The sequence below is a fragment of the Denticeps clupeoides genome, chromosome 3 (genome assembly GCF_900700375.1).
Source record: "Denticeps clupeoides chromosome 3, fDenClu1.1, whole genome shotgun sequence".
Classification (NCBI taxonomy): Eukaryota; Metazoa; Chordata; class Actinopteri; order Clupeiformes; family Denticipitidae; genus Denticeps; species Denticeps clupeoides.
Genome location: NC_041709.1, coordinates 7,724,636 through 7,743,467, shown reverse-complemented (window position 1 = coordinate 7,743,467; position 18,832 = coordinate 7,724,636). Strand labels below are relative to the sequence as shown.

Below are 18,832 nucleotides of genomic sequence, written 5' to 3'. Positions count from 1 at the left end.
AGCATGTTTGCATTGAATTCCTCTGCTAAAACACAATGACAATGGACAACGAGGCAAATGGAAGGAAACCAAAGTTAAATCAAACACCAACCAGATTAAATTAAATGCAAATTATCAGCAAATGATGCAAAAATATGACTATAAATAAACAATCATGTCACTTGCATAAAAAGGGTCTTAAACACCAATCTTGTTTTCACAATCATCTAAAGATTCATTTTCCGATTATCGGTGATGTGATGCAGCAGAGTGGATCAATAATATACAGTATACCAGCAAAGACATGAATTGAGCAATCAAGGTTTTAATGATGAAAACCTAATAAATCAGGGGGAAGACTAGTCACCAACTGAAGCCCCCAATACTAATAAACCCAGAAGAGCAGTCCTACGTTCAGTGCCACAGACATTAGGTTTCCACACAGCCTCACACAGTTCCCTTGGGTTTGGTCAACGTCGGATTAAAATTCTTCTGGGGCAGTGGTGGCCTAGTGGTTAAGGAAGCGGCCCCGTAAAAGGTTGCCGTTTGGAATCCCGATCCTCCAAGGAGCCACTGAGCAATGCACCGTCCTCACACACTTCTTCCCGGGTGCAGTCATGGCTGCCCACTGCTCACCAAGGGTGATGGTTAAAAGCAGAGTACACATTTCGTTGTGTCACCGTGTGCTGTGTATCACAATGACAATCACTTCACTTTAAATGTAAATTTAAACAAATTAATACATTTTTACCTACAAAATGTAAAATTAGCTGCTCTCAGTTCAGAGATGATTAAGCCTGGTTGCATTCTTATATGTAGTTTAATTGGTCTTGCAGATCCCAGAGCTAGACTGGCATTGTATTGGTGTCACACATTTTCAGTGCCAGACCTGGCTCTTTGAATGTAAAAACGCAAACAACTGTTTTTAGTATCCTCAAAATGGATGGAATTTGATGGAAACGGGATCTGTTGATGTCTTCTTTTTAACGTAACTTGACAACACGCACACCAGACGCATATGTCAGCTGCTCCCCCCAGCAGACAGGATAAAGGTTTAATCAGAACAAGAAAATGTCTGCATGCTGATTATACTGAGAAGGGTTTAGTAAAGATTTTTTTAGGTTTATCTGCACACAGGGCTCGTTGTCTGGAAGAGAATTCACCACAATCTCTAGTTATTGGGCAATGTTAATACTAAATGTTCTAAGTAGAAATCTACATATTTTTGAGTGGGTGCAGTATATGTAATGCTGCTCAGTACTCACAGGTGAGCCTGTCTTTGAGCTCAGGTGTGGGGGCCATGTCCACAGCACTCTTGCCATGGCAGTTGACCAGGTTGGGGTCTGCACCGTGGCTCAGAAGAAGGGAGCAGACCTCCACTCGGTTCTTAGAAGCAGCCTCGTGGAGAGGAGTGAACTGCCACAGGTCCATTGCATTCACACAGGCGCCATGCTGAAGTGAGAGAAGCAGAGCACATCTCCATTATGTCAGCATCCACACTGCAAATATAACCACTAACATAATAATGGCTAATGCTCCGTGAGCATAGTGTCCATGACACCAAGAGCTCAACTTACTCTATAGGAGATAAGAGCTCCCCAAATTTAATTAGAAAAAGCTGCTGCATTCTTAATTTAGATTTGATTTTAACACAATCAAGAGTTAATCCATTTCAGAGAACACCGGAACACCCCACACAGTCTTATCTGCAATAAACTACCAGTCAAACCTTTGGATACACCTAGTCTGTGGCGGTTATAGAGACAAAGATGGTGGCAATTGTAAAGAATCCAAATGGAAGAAAAAAAATGTAGTATTGTTTGTAGCAGGTGAAAGCAGAGGTTGAATTTGAGTCGCCTCTTTTTTTACCTTCATGGTTGCTTTCTTCACTATTGTCATCATCAAAAGACACTTCCACCATAAGTGTGTAACTTAAGGTGTTTCAAGAGAATCCAAAAGAGTGAGACGCTGCAATCACTGCAAAAGCTCCCTGATTTGGAGCCATTTTACTTGTTTATTACATAACCTCACGAGTGATATTTCATAGTCTTGTATCTTCAGTTTTGTTGTATAATGTAAAACATACAAGACCCATAAATGAGAAGATACATCAAAAATTTTGACTGGTAGCATACACATCACAATATGACAAACCTGGAACTGATCTGAGGGTTTCAATTAGTGATCACAATCTAACACTGTGATTAATTTCTTTTTAGATACGGAAACATCCTAAAGTAGACAACCAGATGCCTTCATGTCTCCACACTCCAGCTTTGGTGTTGTAGAGGTACTAAAGAACTCGAGTTTTAAGAATTGTACTGCGAGTAAGTGACATTATAATCAAATTATCTAATCACATTCAATTTAATTTTTTAATACAAAACCATGATTTGCCAGCTGACATACCAACCCTATAAACAATCAATCTACTGCCTTTATCTAAATTTGGACCCAATTTGGACTTTCTTTTCCACAGACGTACAAAGGTCTGTGAGCTGCTGCAAAAGATTTCACATAGATGTAAATGGGGTGAAAAGATTCATGGCTATTTCTGTGGCAGTGAGTCACCTTCAGCAGGCCAGAAAAACGAGTGAAAGAGCGCTACCAGCATCATGGATTTTTTCGCAGAGTAAATTCGCACAGGAGACGCTAAGTCATGAATAGGAAAACCTTGCCAGTGACTGAGTAATCGTGACGGAACTGAAGCGAATGAACACTTACTTTCAGCAGCAGCTCGGTGACCTCGTAATGACCGTACGAACAGGCATTGTGGAGAGGAACAAGGCCACTGGATGCAAAGAAAGAGAGAGAGATGTAAAAAGGCATATACGTCTACAACTAAGAGCATTTTTATAATCTCCTGGCCTATTCTTGGCTCAATCAATGCAACCTTCTACTCAAGGACTACATTTTTTTTTATCTCTTACTCAAACGTTTATGTAGCTATAATTTGACTGTCCACTTTGTGTGACATGGCTGCACCTACAATAAAGACAAAGCTGAGGAACCTTGTGATTTGATGAGGGAGAATGAAGTATGGACACCCACCCTTTGTCCTTGGCATGCACATCTGCCCCATGCTGCAGGAGGAGCTGCACTATTCTCACTCTGTTATAGCCGGCCGCCAGGTGCAAAGGTGTGGACTATGGGAGGGAGAGAGAGAGAGAGAGAGAGAGAGAGAGAGAGAGAGACTGATCAATCTGCTGTGACTACAAACCGAGGAGTAGCTCAAAGCACTTCTGGCCAGCAGCACAAAACTGTCAACTAAGTAAGCATGTCAGCAGCCCCCTCTCGCCATGTTCCTGCTGTAACTGCGGGTCACTCTGCGGAGCGCTGATCTGCTGTCATGTCAGGCTTGAACAGCTGTCTAAAGACACATGGTTTTGACATGGGTGTTGCCAGGGCCACCAGAGGGGCAAGTTCCACCATTCAGACTGACAGGCTCCCCTGCAAGGAAGGTTTGAGGGCTCATTACCCCGATTTTACCCCAGCATGGACCTCAGGACCTGTGCTGATGTGGTGGGACTCATGGATATTTAATGCCTTGGTGAACGATTAAAACAAATGAGTCCACTGCTCAGGAAGCAATTAAACAATTAAGCAATTAGGAGAGAAAAGGATACAAAGTGTGTGTGCGAGATGGTGAGAGATGCAAGGAATAATTATGAATCAAAGCACTAGAGTACTGGCTATTTCTGTACAATGAATTCTTTTTTTGATTGTTAGTATTTTAAGAACTTTAGTAATCTCCTTAGTAATCTCACGACTGGATTACTGTAACTCCCTTCTAGCTGGTCTACCACTATGTACCATCCGACCTCTACAACTAATACAAAATGCAGCAGCACGACTGATCTTCAACCTTCCCAAATTCTCCCACACCACCCCTCTGCTACCTTCCCTCCACTGGCTCCCAGTAGCTGCACGCATCAGGTTCAAAATACTGATGCTGGCCTACAAAGCCAAACATGGAGTAGCACCATCCTACCTCACAGCCCTTATTACACCTCGCACTGCACCTCGTATACTCCGAGTCTCCAGTACTGCTCGCCTGGTCCCTCCATCTCTGAAGGTAAAAGGAAGACGCTCATCTAGACTCTTCTCCGTCTTGGCCCCTCGGTGGTGGAATGAACTTCCCCTCGAGGTCAGAACAGCTCAGTCACTGAGCACCTTCAAACGGCAGCTCAAGACCTTCCTCTTTAGAGAATATTTAGATTAAATTGTAATTTTCTTGTTGTCGAACTTTGTGTACAGAATCTACAACAGAGTGAATTAAATAGATGTATTCATAGTTGGGCTCCTAGTGAACCGGAATTGATCTCTTCATCGATGGTAACTTGAAAGCACGTTGTCTGCCAAATGCCGTAAATGTAAATGAAATGTAAATGTAAGAACTTGAAATACAGGAATACTAATATTCTACTGTGCATGAAACTATTAAAGCATATCTGAAGGCATTTGAAATATTTACGTTAACATTTTGGGCATTTGTAAGTCGCCCATATTCAGAGCAACTTACAATCAGTAGTTATGGGGACATTCCCCATGAAGACACTCAGGTTTGTTGAGGGACACAATGGTAGTCAATGGGGTTTGAACTTGTGACTTTGTTGCCTATAGGTGAGTGTCTAAGCACTATGCTACTACCACCTTTTTCATGATATTGTAGTATGGAGACTGGGGTATCAGATCAAACCATGATAAATAAACATTCAGACCAGTGAAAAAGTGAAGCTGTAGATGTCATATACTGGACTACAGAAGCAGGGACAGGAACACAGTATTCCAGACTGTGGAAATCCAGGTAAAAGACAGAGGGGGAATGCCCAAAAAGACATCACATCAAACAGACTGTCTGACAAGAGCACAAAGAGCGCATGAAGGTACTATTAAAACCACTCTCAGGACACTCCTGACATTCACTGAGCAGAAAGACAAATGCGTTAAGTATTCATCCAGGAAGACTGAAGCTGCACAAAGCATTTATTTCGTCTGGCAAGGCTGACAAAATGCAGAGACAGGCTTTTTTTTCCCACATCCCAGTGTAGCATGCACATCTCTTCAAAATGTTCCCAAAATAAATAAATAAGCAGGTTCACACACGCAAAGAAAGAAAGAAAGAAAAAAAAAAAAAGGGGGGGGGGTGTCTCAGGTTGTGATATGACTGTGAGGGGTCAGTGCAGGAGGAGGAAACAAGGTGGCCAGAGGCACAAGAACCCACCTCCACCCCCATCTAATACACTAAAGGGAGCTAAGGTGGACTGATGAAAAGTGACAAGGCGTCAGGAACCGTAAAAAGAGAGACCCTACGTCTGGGATGTGCACATGGCAGATAAACAGACAGGTGCATTAAAATGCTTAAATGGTAATAAAATATATAAAAAGTGTGTTTGATTTAAAAACAACTTACCAGCGTTTTCTGAGATGTTGACTGACAGACAATGTCACCCAAACCACAAAAAAAGGAAAGAAAATCGTACAATCATGACATTACAGCAAATGCTCAGCTGGTTTTTTCCAATTCATGTTCCACATCAGACAGGAAAAATGCTGCTTGGCTGCGTTGAAGGGAACATTTTGCTTTCTGAAGACAGTGAAGATGCCAGCAGAGCGGCCCGACGTAGATTGATATTAAAAGTAAGCACTGAATTCCAAGGAAATCTACACAGGAAAAAGGCGGCCATTCATCATCCTGTTTTCTCGCCTGGTCTGACAGGGTTTGTCGGGCCGGCGGAGGAGCTGGTATCCTGTGAAATTTGCACAAATCAGCAGCACATCAGGCACTGCAAGCAGCACAGAGGTAATGGGTTACGCTTTTATTAAATCAATGTAACCACACAGGCTCTAACTCTGTTCAGCTGTAGGCTCAGATTACGAATATTCAGTTTTTAGACTGAAAATTAACAAACTTCAGTTTTTATAAAGTGAGGTCAAAAGCAATCAAAATGTCTTCCTCAAACCACATTTCTGAACCATTTTGAGTGAGATCCGCTTGAAAGAGGGCACTGCTGTCAGGGAATACAGGAGCCATGGCAGGGTGTAGATAACTACTACTCTAACAACTCTTATGTAGTTATTGTGCACACAACACAGTGTGTCCTCTGCATTTAACTCATCAGACTTAGTGAGCAGTTAGTCTATTTACTCTTTAGTGAAATGTTTTTGTTCTCATGTATTTGCTATACTTGAGTGATCTATGGCAGAAGAACTTCTTTAATTAAGTTTCATCTTCACCATGATATGCAGATGCTGCAAAATAGTGCATATTTAAAAAGATTTGGGATTGCATCACTATGGCGACGCACTTACAGTAACCGTGGCACTGGGCTCAAATCATTCAAGCTCCGCCCTCCAATCTGTCTCTGGCACAGGCAGCCGTGACAGGCCTCCTGGAAGAGGGGGGGGGGGGGGGGGGGAGGCACACATCCCCACTTCAGGACATGATCGGTGATAAAGCCTTCCACCGTGCCTGCTGCTCATTAAGCCTCCTCTCCAGCCCGACAAACCCAGCTGAGGCGTTCTCCAAGCTCCCGGAGACAGAGAGAGAGAGAGAGAGACACCAGGGTGACCTGCATAACACACGCTACCCAGTATCACAGGCACCTGTTCAAGGTGTTAAACATCCATCCTGATGCATGTCTGGAGGCAGAAGCAAATTCATGTAATCATGCATGGAGCTGTGCTGCGGCAGAGATTACGGGAGGCTGAGAAAATCTTTCACGAGCAGCCCGCAGGGAACTGATGGGTTCGAAATTATTTTCTATCAAATGACATCCTCTGTATGCTGCTGCCCTCCAAGATGAGAAGCAGCACTGTTTTATCTCCATCGAGACCTTGAGAGCTGGGGCCTTGCTCCTTTGAGGGAGATACTTTAAACTGATGTGGCAGCACAACCTTTTCCCACAAGCCCTTGGGGCTTGGGAACGAGTGAGTCAGAGAGGCGGAGCAGGTCTACAGACGTGTATGTTTGCCTAGTGGAGCTTTCAACTGAATAATCCTACCAATAAATGACAAATCAGTGAGCATACATTCAGAGGCTATGGGAGACTCGCTTCAGATGAAAGTGAAAAGTTCAAGTGAAGTGATACACAGCACAGCACACGATGACACAACGAAATGTGTCCTCCCATAGTGAGCAGTGGCCAGCCATGACAGGCACCCAGGGAGCAGTGTGTGGGGACGGTGCTTTGCTCAGTGGCACCTCAGCGGATCCGGATTCGAACCTTCTGATTACGGGCCGCTTCCTTAACCACTAGGCCACCACTGCCCCAGATGACTAGACCAGAGTGTGCATTCATAATAAAGTATTTAACATACTTAGAAAACGACTCCTAACTACTTTCTAGTAGATAGCGGCCCCGTAATCAGAAGGTTGTTGGTTCGAATCCCGATCTGCCAAGGTGCCACTGAGCAAAGCACCGTCCCCACACACAGCTCCCCGGGCGCCTGTCATGGCTGCCCACTGCTCACCAAGGGTTCAAAGTATCACAATCACTTCACTTTCCTCTGTTATTATGAACAAACACATGCCTCACCAAAGTCATTTCCACCTGAAATTAACTAGCAGGAGAATGGCCATGATAATCTGATTTCTTAGCAGAAGAACTGAAATCAGAACTGTAAAAAAAGTTCAGTGACTGGGTCTGTACTGATCTCAGGCCAGTGAAGTGGGTGTCATGAGCTTTAAATTCTGCTGCATTCACCATAATTCACAACATGACACACATGTTCCTTTGTCCCTATTTCTCGGCACCCTTCCCCTCCGTAGTTAGAAATTGTAACCATGCCAACAGTGGCTGCTTGCTGATCTGCAGTTGCCATGGCAGCAATGCATGCTATAACCAGCACCAAAAACCTGTACTGTTGGAAAAGTGTTGGGATTTTAAACAGGCCCACCCCCTGGAGTTACCCTAACAACAGAGGCTGCCACACGAGGATGCACTGACGACAGGGGTGACATTGCACTGGGTTAAGTAAAGAGCTGAGTCCCCCCCCGAGACAAGCTACCACACCAAGCATATACAGCGAAGGGCTGGTGAGCACAACACACACCGATGGGCGGGGGGATCGATAACACATTACCTAAACACCCCCACTGCCTGTGCCTGACACCTCACTGCTAAGAGGAGATATATGACCGGCTGGGTGGACCCCCCTCCCCTCCTCATTATCCTACAAGGCTTGTTTACTGTTAATAAAGAAGGCCAGAGCTGGGTGGAGAAGAGAGGTGGATGGGGCTAATAACCTGCAATACACCAGAAAGCTAGTTCTACATGCGCCCCAACTCCCCCTGGGAGCATTTCTATTATAAAGCAATGGAAAATCTTTATGACTGTTGGTGACACAGCAATAGTCATTCACTCAGACCTCACAACAGCTATAGTGCACCAGAATAGAACTTTAAATATCCTAAAAATGTGTTTCATTAGAGGTGAAGCCCTTCAGGCTTTTCTCTACTAGTCAAAAAATAGCTGCTAAAAAAAACATAATTTTCATTAGCAAGTTACCTTTGAGGCAATCAAACGATACCAGAACCTATTCAACACAAAAGAGAAATGCTTTAATCCGGGGGTGTGCCGCTCACAAAACACTTTGGGGGAAAGGTCCGAGCATATTTTCATGCCCAGGGACACAGATTGACGAGGTCAAAGCAAGTGCATGCGCCTCCTTGTCTAGTCGACTGTAACCGGAGGTCCAAGTTAATCATGGACCCTTCAGCAGCTGCTTCAGCGTACACACCTCTGCCCTGCAGGGGTACGTTTTGAAAATGTATACAAAGATGAAAGATTCGCTAGGCTAAAGCTAACCGGGCTGCATGAAACAATCCTGACATGACTGATGGGGCCGTCTGTAGACGGCTGGTAAGTGATTGGTTTTTCCGCCACGTCTGCAGAAGGAATCTTGATAATGCTCTCCATTGGCTTGGGTTAATAATATCCTGCACTTCACAGCTCTCAATCATCTACACACACACATAAACACATTCCAAAAAAAAAAAAAAAAAGAAGACCAGTTCCAATGCCGGGGTTCAACAGAGTAATATCAGCAGCTTGTTATCATTCCGTATAAAGATACCGCAAATGAAATGTGCAAATGAAAGACTGCGTCCTTCAAGGGAGGCTGCCGGTTTGAAAATAGAGCCGTGTTATTGATGGTTCGAGTGTCTGCTCTAGCACCAGTGGGTGTGAACGTAGGAGTCCGCTTTCAGGTGTGGAAGAGAAAAGTACTGTATACTAATTCACATGTGGGTGATCATCACGGGCTTGCAAAATGTTTTCAAGATATAAGCAAATTATAACCTGCAATACAGTTTCTTTTCACTTTATTAAAATTCCCATTATTATAAAACTACATCAAAATCCCAGAGTATCAAATTTGATAACGTCGGAGAATTTTTCTGATGTAAGAGTGTGCAGAGTGCAATTAACCTGCAGAAACCATCTCAAATGTTCCAAGTATTAAACCTCTCAAGTCAGAATCCATTTTTATTGATGTATATTTTTTCCAGCCACCGTTGACTCACTGGAGGTGCTTCTTGCACAATTCTCCTTCAAGAGTTCAAACTCGAGTGGGATGAATAAGACATCATAAACACTGCTTCTTCCCTCCTTGCCAATTTGCACTCACAGAGGGGAGGAATTTCTGTCATCCCGCCCCCCTCCCAATCTCCTGGATGGCCACCACGGCAAATTCCACTTTCATGCCCAGCTGAGCCTCTGAGTGCATGCTCCCCACGGTGGCTTTTAAGATGAGCTCGTTTTTAAGGAACCTGCTGGAGGCCTACAGTAACAGGCTTTGTGATGGTAACTGGGCGCTGGCAGACATCCGTGAAACGTCATGGTAATGATGGGGGAGATTATGCAGTACTGCACTTCCATAGCACTGAGGGTTCTGCTCGCACTTAAGGAAAGGAGATGCTCACTTTACGGAGTCTGAGGCACTTCTGAGGGGTTCAAGCACCGCAGATTCAGGCAGGCACCTAATTACAGCCTGTGGTCAAGCAATAGAAATGGGACATAATGGGGACCAAAGCAAGATGGAGAAAAGGAGAATGTGTTTTTCCCTGGGTGACACACATACTAATGAGTGAATCTCAGCGACGAGGAAGAGAAATCACTGAGCTCCTGCTAAATCATACAACTTGAAATGAATAACCTGTTATTAGATCCCACACACATAGACAACACTGGAAGACACATGGGGAGAGTACATCATTTGCAAAAGATAGTCACACAAACACACATTCATTACAGATCTAATCAGCTTGGTCATACGTCTGCATTGTTTTTCAGGCGACGAGCTCCCCTGAGCCCTTACTGCCAACCCCCAATCCTCCACTATTCCTCCCCAGTGCGCAAAACACAAGTGCGTCATTTAAAGGGACACTTCCGGTTCTTATTACCCCTGCAGTTTATCAGAGTGCATCCAGGTTGGGCTAAATTGAGCATACCATACCTCACATACGACTCAAGTGTGCACTCAAAGTGACTTCAGAGCGCTGGAGTTTAGTGAGCTGCATGGCCACTAGAGACAGCAATACAACACTGATGACACAAACAAAGACCGCTACAAAAAAAGCACATCAAAGCATCCAACCTGTGCGATGAGGTATTTCAGTGCTGCAAGGCCAAAAACAACAACACAAAATCTAGATATTGAGACAGTAAAAGCCTTATCAGTGCTGTTTTATTACTTGATGCTCTCTTATTTTTGTTCTTGAAAACTTGAACATAAAATTGCCAAGGTAGAGATTCTGGACAAAATCCAAATGAATTCCAAGCGGTTTGGGGGGGAAATAAAAAAATAAATAAATAGGCCCTGATGAATCCGCTTAAATGAAAAGAAAATAAGCCCAACTGAATTCATCTTGTGCTGAGAAACCTGGCACAGCCACAAAATCCTGATGAGAAATGGCTGGTGCCCTTGACAAGCTGAAGTATTACATTATATACACCAACAAAATAATGCATCTGCAAGGCAAAAATTTATGACAAATTGGAAACACAAGATTAGAGCAGTCAAGGGCTAAGTTCCCCTAAATTATTTCCCAGGTATGGCTGAGGACAGGAATTGTATTGGCTGAGAGGATTTACATACTAACACATCAGCACAGTGACAAACTGGCAGAAGCAAATTTCCATGGATGACTCTGCATCTAAAAAATATCGCAAAAAGACCTCTATTCTCCACTAAAGTGTATATTCAACATTATAGTACATTTTGGTGCATTATTATTCCCCATTAATACAACCATTGAATAATTTCTCAGAATGGTCACAATTGATGCACTGAAATCACCTACTTTTAAATCAACACACATAGTTGATCAATTTGTGATTGTGAAGGCCAAACAAGATCTTTTCAAATCCTGTTCATCGTGTTGGCATAACAGAAAGAGATGGATACCGGGCATCTACATCCTAGCTCTGTATAAAGTGTTTAGCGAATGCAGACAGTGCAGACAAGGGAACTAATAGTACATTGTGGGAAGTTAAGTGCCTACATGGCCTGCTGTGTGTTGCTGATGCTATTAATAAAATCATGTTTGTTTCTAAAGGAGTCCTCTGCAAAGCAGATTATACGGAAGAATAAGATAGAAAATATGAAATATGAAAAATATGAAAATATGAAAAATATGAAATATATTTGTTGGCTATATATATTTGGAAAAAAAAACATTGTTCATACTGAATAAATACAGACAAGGAGTTTTGAGAGAGATTTTCATTAAAAACTCTCTCAGACAGGAAGCAAAACCAAATAAAAACATTTTTCAGCAAGTTACATTTGTTACATTTCAATCATTTCCATTTACAAGACGCCCTTATCCAGACCAAGTTGCCAGAGTAGTAAGTGGGGTTTGAACTTGTGACTTTACAGTCTTTTTGTTAATAGGTGAGTGTGTTGCAAGGCAACTACCAACCCATTAATACACTACATTAACAGTATCAGTAGTCAATAGACCAAAATCAGCTTGCAGGTCTTCATTACTCTATAACTGCACTCAAAGACCTCAGAGCAGAACTTCTAAAGGTCTGCTGGTGAACAGGAGTGCTAGCACACAGTCCACCAATTAGGGCTAATTAGCAGGTTCCGTTAAGTCAGTAAGGTCGTTGGCATTTAGTCGTTTCTGGGCCACTGCTGCCAATATCTCAGGCTTCAGAAAAGTGCTTTTAAAGAACATTTACCACATGAAATCTCATTAGATCTGCCGTGCAGACAGAGAGGTCTCAATTATAGTGATGCAATTAGTTTGTGGATAATGCATTGTTCCTTTGGGGTGCATCCTTTCATCTGGATGCATTGTGACGCAGCACATGACATTGTGAAAAATGAACCGCGCTGTAAGAATGAGAGGCCCGAGAGCCATCTATTAACACAGCAACACAGGGCACTAAAAGCTCATTTCTGGCGAACCAACTGTACAACACATCATGTGCCACGACACCTCTGAGCACCGAGATTCAGGAAAACAAAAAAAGATGTGTAGTGGGTGGGTTGGTGGTGAGCAGTGGGGAAAGTTTAGAACATAAAAAGCAGAGCGTCGCACACTATCCTCTTCTCCGGTGCCTGCGCGTGGCTCCTGTGAGGGGGAAATGCAGAAGGTCCCTTTTCAGATAATTAGGGCTCAGCAGGAGAGCAGGGCTACATTGCTTGCTCACTCTCTCCCTCTCGCCATAACATCAAAAAGCCACGAGCAACACAAAGACGGGCCAGCTAGGGCTCCCTGATCCCTGTTCCACTGACTGTACACAATGGCAACCAAAGCAAGACCTGCTGTGTTTCCACTGATTGCATATGCTGATCCCTCTGTGAGGAAATAAAGGAGCACATGGGTAACGCTGTTACTGGCTGGTTAACACGTACCGATTCACATTACACAATTCAGTGATTATTAAAAAGTATTATAATATATGGTAAGAAGCTATTACAGACGGACCATTGCAGTGAATAATAACTGACTGGGCAACAAATGAACTTGTCTTGAACTGGACTTGTCCAGTATTGTCCAGGTTCTGAACCCCTCGGTGTTCATATTTAGATTGGGACGGAAATACAACAAATATTTCTACATTTCTACGTTAGAATGTAACATTACTATGACTACACCTGCAAAAAAATAAAAAAGCAGGAAAGGTTGATCAAAGGAAATACACCCTCATCTGTGAACCAAAAGAACCCAGGTTCAAACCCCACATACTACCTTTGTGCCCCTGAGTAAGACACTTCACCCTGAGTGTCTCCAGGGGGGACTGTCCCTGTAACTACTGATTGTAAGTCGCTGTGGATAAGGGCGTCCGATAAGTGGTGTAAAAGTAAGTGTAATGGTACCCAATGCTTGTTTATGCTTGTCACCAGGCCTTGGGCAGGGGTGGGAATGAAGGGTTGAACGCTTCAGAGCTCAGTTGTGTGGGAAACCTGATGGCATTTGATGGCATTATGATTGTGTTTGCCAATATTTAGGCTCCTTGCTGACAGAGGGGCCTTTTTCCTGGTGTTGAGTCCACTGCCGTGCAGCACTACGATTGTGAACACCACGGGGTTGCCATGTAGGCTAGTCATCTAATTAGCACTAAAGACAGCCGCTGGCCCTGGTGGAACAAGGCCATTGGTCGGGACTGCGCCATGTCACAGTGGACATCTGTGAAAATGCATCAGTAAGATGGAAGTGGGATTTTATTAAAGGGAGATTTAGATATGGTGAGGGTGTAACAGAGATGAGTGTTTATTACTATTACCAGTGTTATTGTTCTTTCATAAAACTCAATTAGAAAAACAACACTGCAGAGTTGGTTCTCAGTCGGCTGTGACAGTCATCAGGGCTGGCAGCAGAATGAGAAAACAGAATCTGATGAAAAGCTTGAAAGCTGAATGATTCTTCCACGGCAAGGGCTGATGATCTGAGGAAAACTCATCGCTACATTAGCAGAATAAAATGTTTGAGGGAGAGCCACCAGAGGCAAAACCCAGACGCAATTTGAAAGTGATGGTCCACTATCATAAACCCATTTTGATTTGGGTTTATTCTTCATACTTCATGCCCATGGGCCCCAGAAACGTTCACAATGATTCCAGAGGCAAATACATTCTTTTGATGGGGCCTTTATTACCACAAATCTACTTAGAGCCACCTTTAACCCGGACAAATCGGGCCAATGGGTACTGCAGTAGAGCTGTGTAACCTGCTGGTGTAGATTCTTTACTGGCACTACACACACACACACACACACACATAAAATGGATCGATAGGAGACAATCTGAAGCATCGTCTATGTGAGCTCAGACAGCATTCACATACAATAAGTCCTTTCCACTCTCTGGTCGACACACTACAGGATGAACCCTGATCTATTTCGGTCTCAGTAGATAAACAGTCCAAACTCGGAAAGCAGCAAAAAGTTTAAACCAGGATAACCTGATCACACAGAGGTACAGTCATGCCAAAATAATGAAAACATTAGACGAGTATGTGAAATGAGCCATGCAGGGCATTCTAGTTACATTTAATGGTGTCAGGTAAAATTCTGTGATAGGTAACCTTCTGTGAATAAACTGCTGCTACAACAAAAACGAAAAAAAAAAAAAACAGAACAAGTTGGTTTTCCTCGGTGAGGTCAAGTATTAGCCTTTACCGTACAGGAATAATATTTTAAATATAATTTTCTGGTAAGAATATTCAGATGCCTTAATTTTTGGGCTGGTTGATTTTTTTATTATTAACAATTGATTGGTTATTTTGGCCAGAATGGGACTCAGAATCTCAAAGCTGCTGCTGTAGGAAATATGTGATTAGAAAGGTTGGAGGAAGGGTAGTTTTGTCTCTAACTGCACCCATTCAGAAAATACTAGTCTAAACAAAAGACCAACTTGACAAAACCAGCCGACTACACAGCTGCAGTGACACTGTCAGCGTGAGTCAAAATGCAATATCTGACATTTCAGATGTAATTGGATACCAGAATGGAGAACTGTGCCAGATTATGCTGCAAATGCCTTTCAATAACACTGCAAAGATTTCACTCTTTCTTTTTTACTGTTCACAAATGCCTGTTAAATATCTACTCTGTTCCATACTTGCTTCTTTATTCAAGAGTATTTCCCACCTCCACAATCCACCTACTGGAAAGAACAAATGTCCCTTCAGTCATATTGTAAATGGATTAAAATCACTTCTGCTTCTATTATGACCAAAAATGAGGGTCAGAATGCATTACAGTCGCAATCAAACCACAAAGAAAGAAAGAAAGAAAGAAAGAAATCTATATATAAACAAAGCGGAGGTAGAGATAGATGATACCCCAGTTTAGCCTGGATACAAATGGATTTCATTGGACCAGAAAGTATTATGCAGTTCATACAAATAAAATGTAAGTTTATTTAAAAATAAGAAACTATCTATTTGGTCACCGATTTGGTAAACATGAATGCATATTGGTTTCCATGTTGTGTTCAGAATTACTGAAGAATCTATAACTCTATTCAAATCTACTCATATTTTACATCTGTATATTACCTTTTAATTATTCACAATTTTATTTCATTTATATTTATCTTAACATGCCCTGTTCCACCTGTTCTTTGACCTGATTTTCCATGTCTGCAAGAAACGCTTGCATTTGGCACACACAAAAAATAAAAACAGCCAATCATGAATTGAATTATAATCAAATTCCATGTGAAGTGGCCAGCATTTTGAGGCATGTGCAGTGAAAGATCTCAGATTTTCTGTCACTCTGATTAGCTCACACATTCAATGCTGAGCTGTCCGATTCATCAATACAGAAAAAGTCCATCCCTCAGACGACGTACCAACCCAACCTGTTGCCTCTCTCTAATTGGTAGGAAATCGGTTTTGTCAGAGGTAAATAAACGGCGCGCTTGTTTCTGTCTTGCACACCAACCTGCCGTTAAAAAAAAGAAGAAGTATGTTGCCCTGGGATTCCCTCAGGAAAAAGAAAAGAATACTTCTTGCGTATGATGTGTTTGCTGGAAGTGTGTTTGGGGGGAGGGGGGGTTCCCCCACTGCAATGGCGCTTACCTTGCGACCGTCACTGGCATGGCAGTTGACGTTTAGTGGTGTGAGCAGAGCCATGAGCTTCTCCTCATTTCCACTCCTGAATACAACAGGAGAGAAAAACAATATTACATCACTCACACTCACACACACACACACACACACACACACACACCTTACAGACAGACCAGCACTGAAGACAACAAACAATGCTAGAAAGACAGAAGAAAGCACGTGAATGTACTACACACAAAGGTTTAAGTTTAGGTAAAGCCCATCCGGGGCTATGACAGCCATACGTTCAACAGCACGCCTGTGCGGCTCCCGTCACCGATCTCCGATTGAGCGGTGAGTGAACCCTTACATCACCAAGCAAAGAATCTGTATGTTCTCCTCTGACCTAAGGGTCCTGCCATGTACAGTGTCAGGCAGATACACACTTATTTACACACTTACTGTGTGCATGTGTGTGTTGAAGAGACAACTGGTCACTCAAGGTCCAGTAACGTGTCAGAAACCCATAAGTCTTTTATTTTTGTACATACAGAAAACAATGATTTAAGCTGAATAAGCTGAAAATCTGTCTCCACTCCAAAAGATTTATTTCTTCCAACTGTTACTGCTTATTTCCATCCAAACACCAGGCCCAGACAAAATCCCTCCTGAGCCCAAAACCCATACTAACCCTGAAAAATGAAATCAGAGGCTTTCTTCTTCTCACTGTTCCCTTTATCAGGAATGACTGAACTCCAGTGAAAGTGAAACTTTAATTAATTTATTCCTTCACTCACGCTCGCTCTCTTACTCCAGGCCTACAAAAAATAAAAAAATAAAAAAAAAAAAAAACAACAGGCATATCCTTCATATCAGAAAATTCATTTTCTCCTTCTCCCTCATGGATGGTTTTGTCGAAATTGGAATTGGTCGACTGGGCCCAGGCCTGTTATATACCCGTGTGTACTGAAGATTTATCCCAACTCCCAATTGGGTGGGACACACACTGAACTAAACCAGCCCCTTCATCAGTCCCGTCACCCACACCAAAGGCTGGACCCAGAATGGCAGAACAGGGGTGGTCAGTGGCGTGGATGTGATGAGTGGGACATGCGCGTCTGTGAACAGCGGCCCCTTTATGGCTGTTACAGATGGGACTTCATCCCTCGCCGTGCTGGCGAACGAGAGGGGCTCAGCCACAGAGAGGCTCAACACACTTCTCCATGGTAACCGGACAACAGGTAGGGATGAGCTGGACGTATACATAAGACAGAGAAGCTGACATGGGCTGTTTCATATGTCAGTGCTGCTAGCTCTGAACGCCCAGCAAGGACGGACAATGCCGGCCGCACGTGTCCCCCACCCTGCAGCCCACAGCATACACAAGAAGAGAGGGAATTAAACATGAAAACTCAGGGACCATGCTGGTGCTGCAGTCGCCCACACAGATGAACAGTGAATAAAAACACATAAAACCTGTTGGGGAGAGGGGGTGGAGAGAGAGAGAGGGGAGGGGGGGAGAGGATGGGGCTCAAGGATGTACTCACCTCGCTGCTTCCAGGAGTTCGTCCTTCTTGTATTCACCTAAGTGGTTACAAAAAATCATGGTGTCAAAGCCAGACAGCAGAGGAAGCCACGGCAGCAGGAAGAAGCCGGAATCACAGCGGAAAGGAAAACCAGCGACAGCGACACAGGAACACACACACACACACACACACACACACACACACACACACACACACTCTCTCTCTCTCTCTCTCTCTCTCTCTCTCTCTCTCTCGGATGTCAGCGTTATCTCTCTCCCTCTGTTTGGCAGTGTAGCTCAGCCCCCCATGTCTGATGGGAGGTGGATGTTAAGCAGCACCAGTTAACAGCATCACCGGCGTCTCCAAATAAATCACTCCGACGGCGGAGCCCATCCAGTCCTCCGAGTGCAGCGCCTCTCCTCCCGCAGACAGCCGGCAAACGCAACGCACCCCCCACACCCCAACAATCCCCTCTCCCCACCCCCCTTCCCTCAGAACCTGCACAACATGCTCCCTCATAGCGCTGGCGCTGAAAGCTCCGCCCCCTCTCTGCTCACACGCCCGCTCCCCCTGAGCCTGGTTCAGCACGCAGCAGGGGAGGAGGAGCGGCTGCCGTGACAACAGAAAAGGAGGGGCGGCTTTTGGGGGGGGGGAATAAATAAAAATATTAAATGCATAAACAAACAGATGAGCTCTTGGCCTTTGCCCCTCCCCCACCCATCTATGTTAGCTGAGCTCCGCCCCACCCCCCCACGAGCTCCAACCAAATACAAGAAGGAGAGGACAGAGGGGAGAGGAGGAAGGGAAGGATGCTGAAAGGGGGAGGAGGCAGGGAAAGTGAGGGAAGATGGATTTGGGAAATGAGTGATTGAAACTGACAGTGAAGGGGGGATGGAGGAAAAAATTTAACAAACAAACAAGGGAAAAAGGAACCGGCAGCCAGGCTGATGAACAGCCCACATGGATGGAGGAGCAGACGAGAACAATGAAGAAGATCTGAACATGCAGTGCAGCTACCTGCAGCCTTACACACACACACACACACACACACACACACACACACACAGACTTCATATAAGCTCATAAACAGGGGTGGGAAATCTCAGAGAATTATAAAGATGATTAGGGGTGCAGGGAAGAAAACCTGGCCATATTTAATTTGCAATAACTTATTGAAACACCGTATTGGTGCTAAATTATTTACTGACTTATTACAAACAAACATTTAAAGAAGGATCCTAAAATACAGTCTAAACTGGCTTTCAAATCTCTAAATACTGAAGATATTTACCTAAAGAAATATTTACCAGACCAT

The 18,832-nt window shown here is 43.7% G+C and overlaps 1 protein-coding gene across 1 annotated transcript in view; it reads right to left on the bottom strand.

Annotated features, from left to right (window-relative positions):
* Window positions 1-18,832, bottom strand: part of tnksa (tankyrase, TRF1-interacting ankyrin-related ADP-ribose polymerase a) — a 73,197-nt gene that overhangs the window by 21,134 nt on the left and 33,231 nt on the right. Inside the window, exons 4-8 of the mRNA XM_028971520.1 lie at window positions 17,539-17,575; window positions 16,022-16,097; window positions 3,031-3,125; window positions 2,704-2,770; window positions 1,245-1,431 (exon numbers count right to left, since the gene is read on the bottom strand). Coding sequence (XP_028827353.1) covers window positions 1,245-1,431; window positions 2,704-2,770; window positions 3,031-3,125; window positions 16,022-16,097; window positions 17,539-17,575 — 462 coding nt within the window. The remainder of the gene's footprint in view (window positions 1-1,244; window positions 1,432-2,703; window positions 2,771-3,030; window positions 3,126-16,021; window positions 16,098-17,538; window positions 17,576-18,832) is intronic.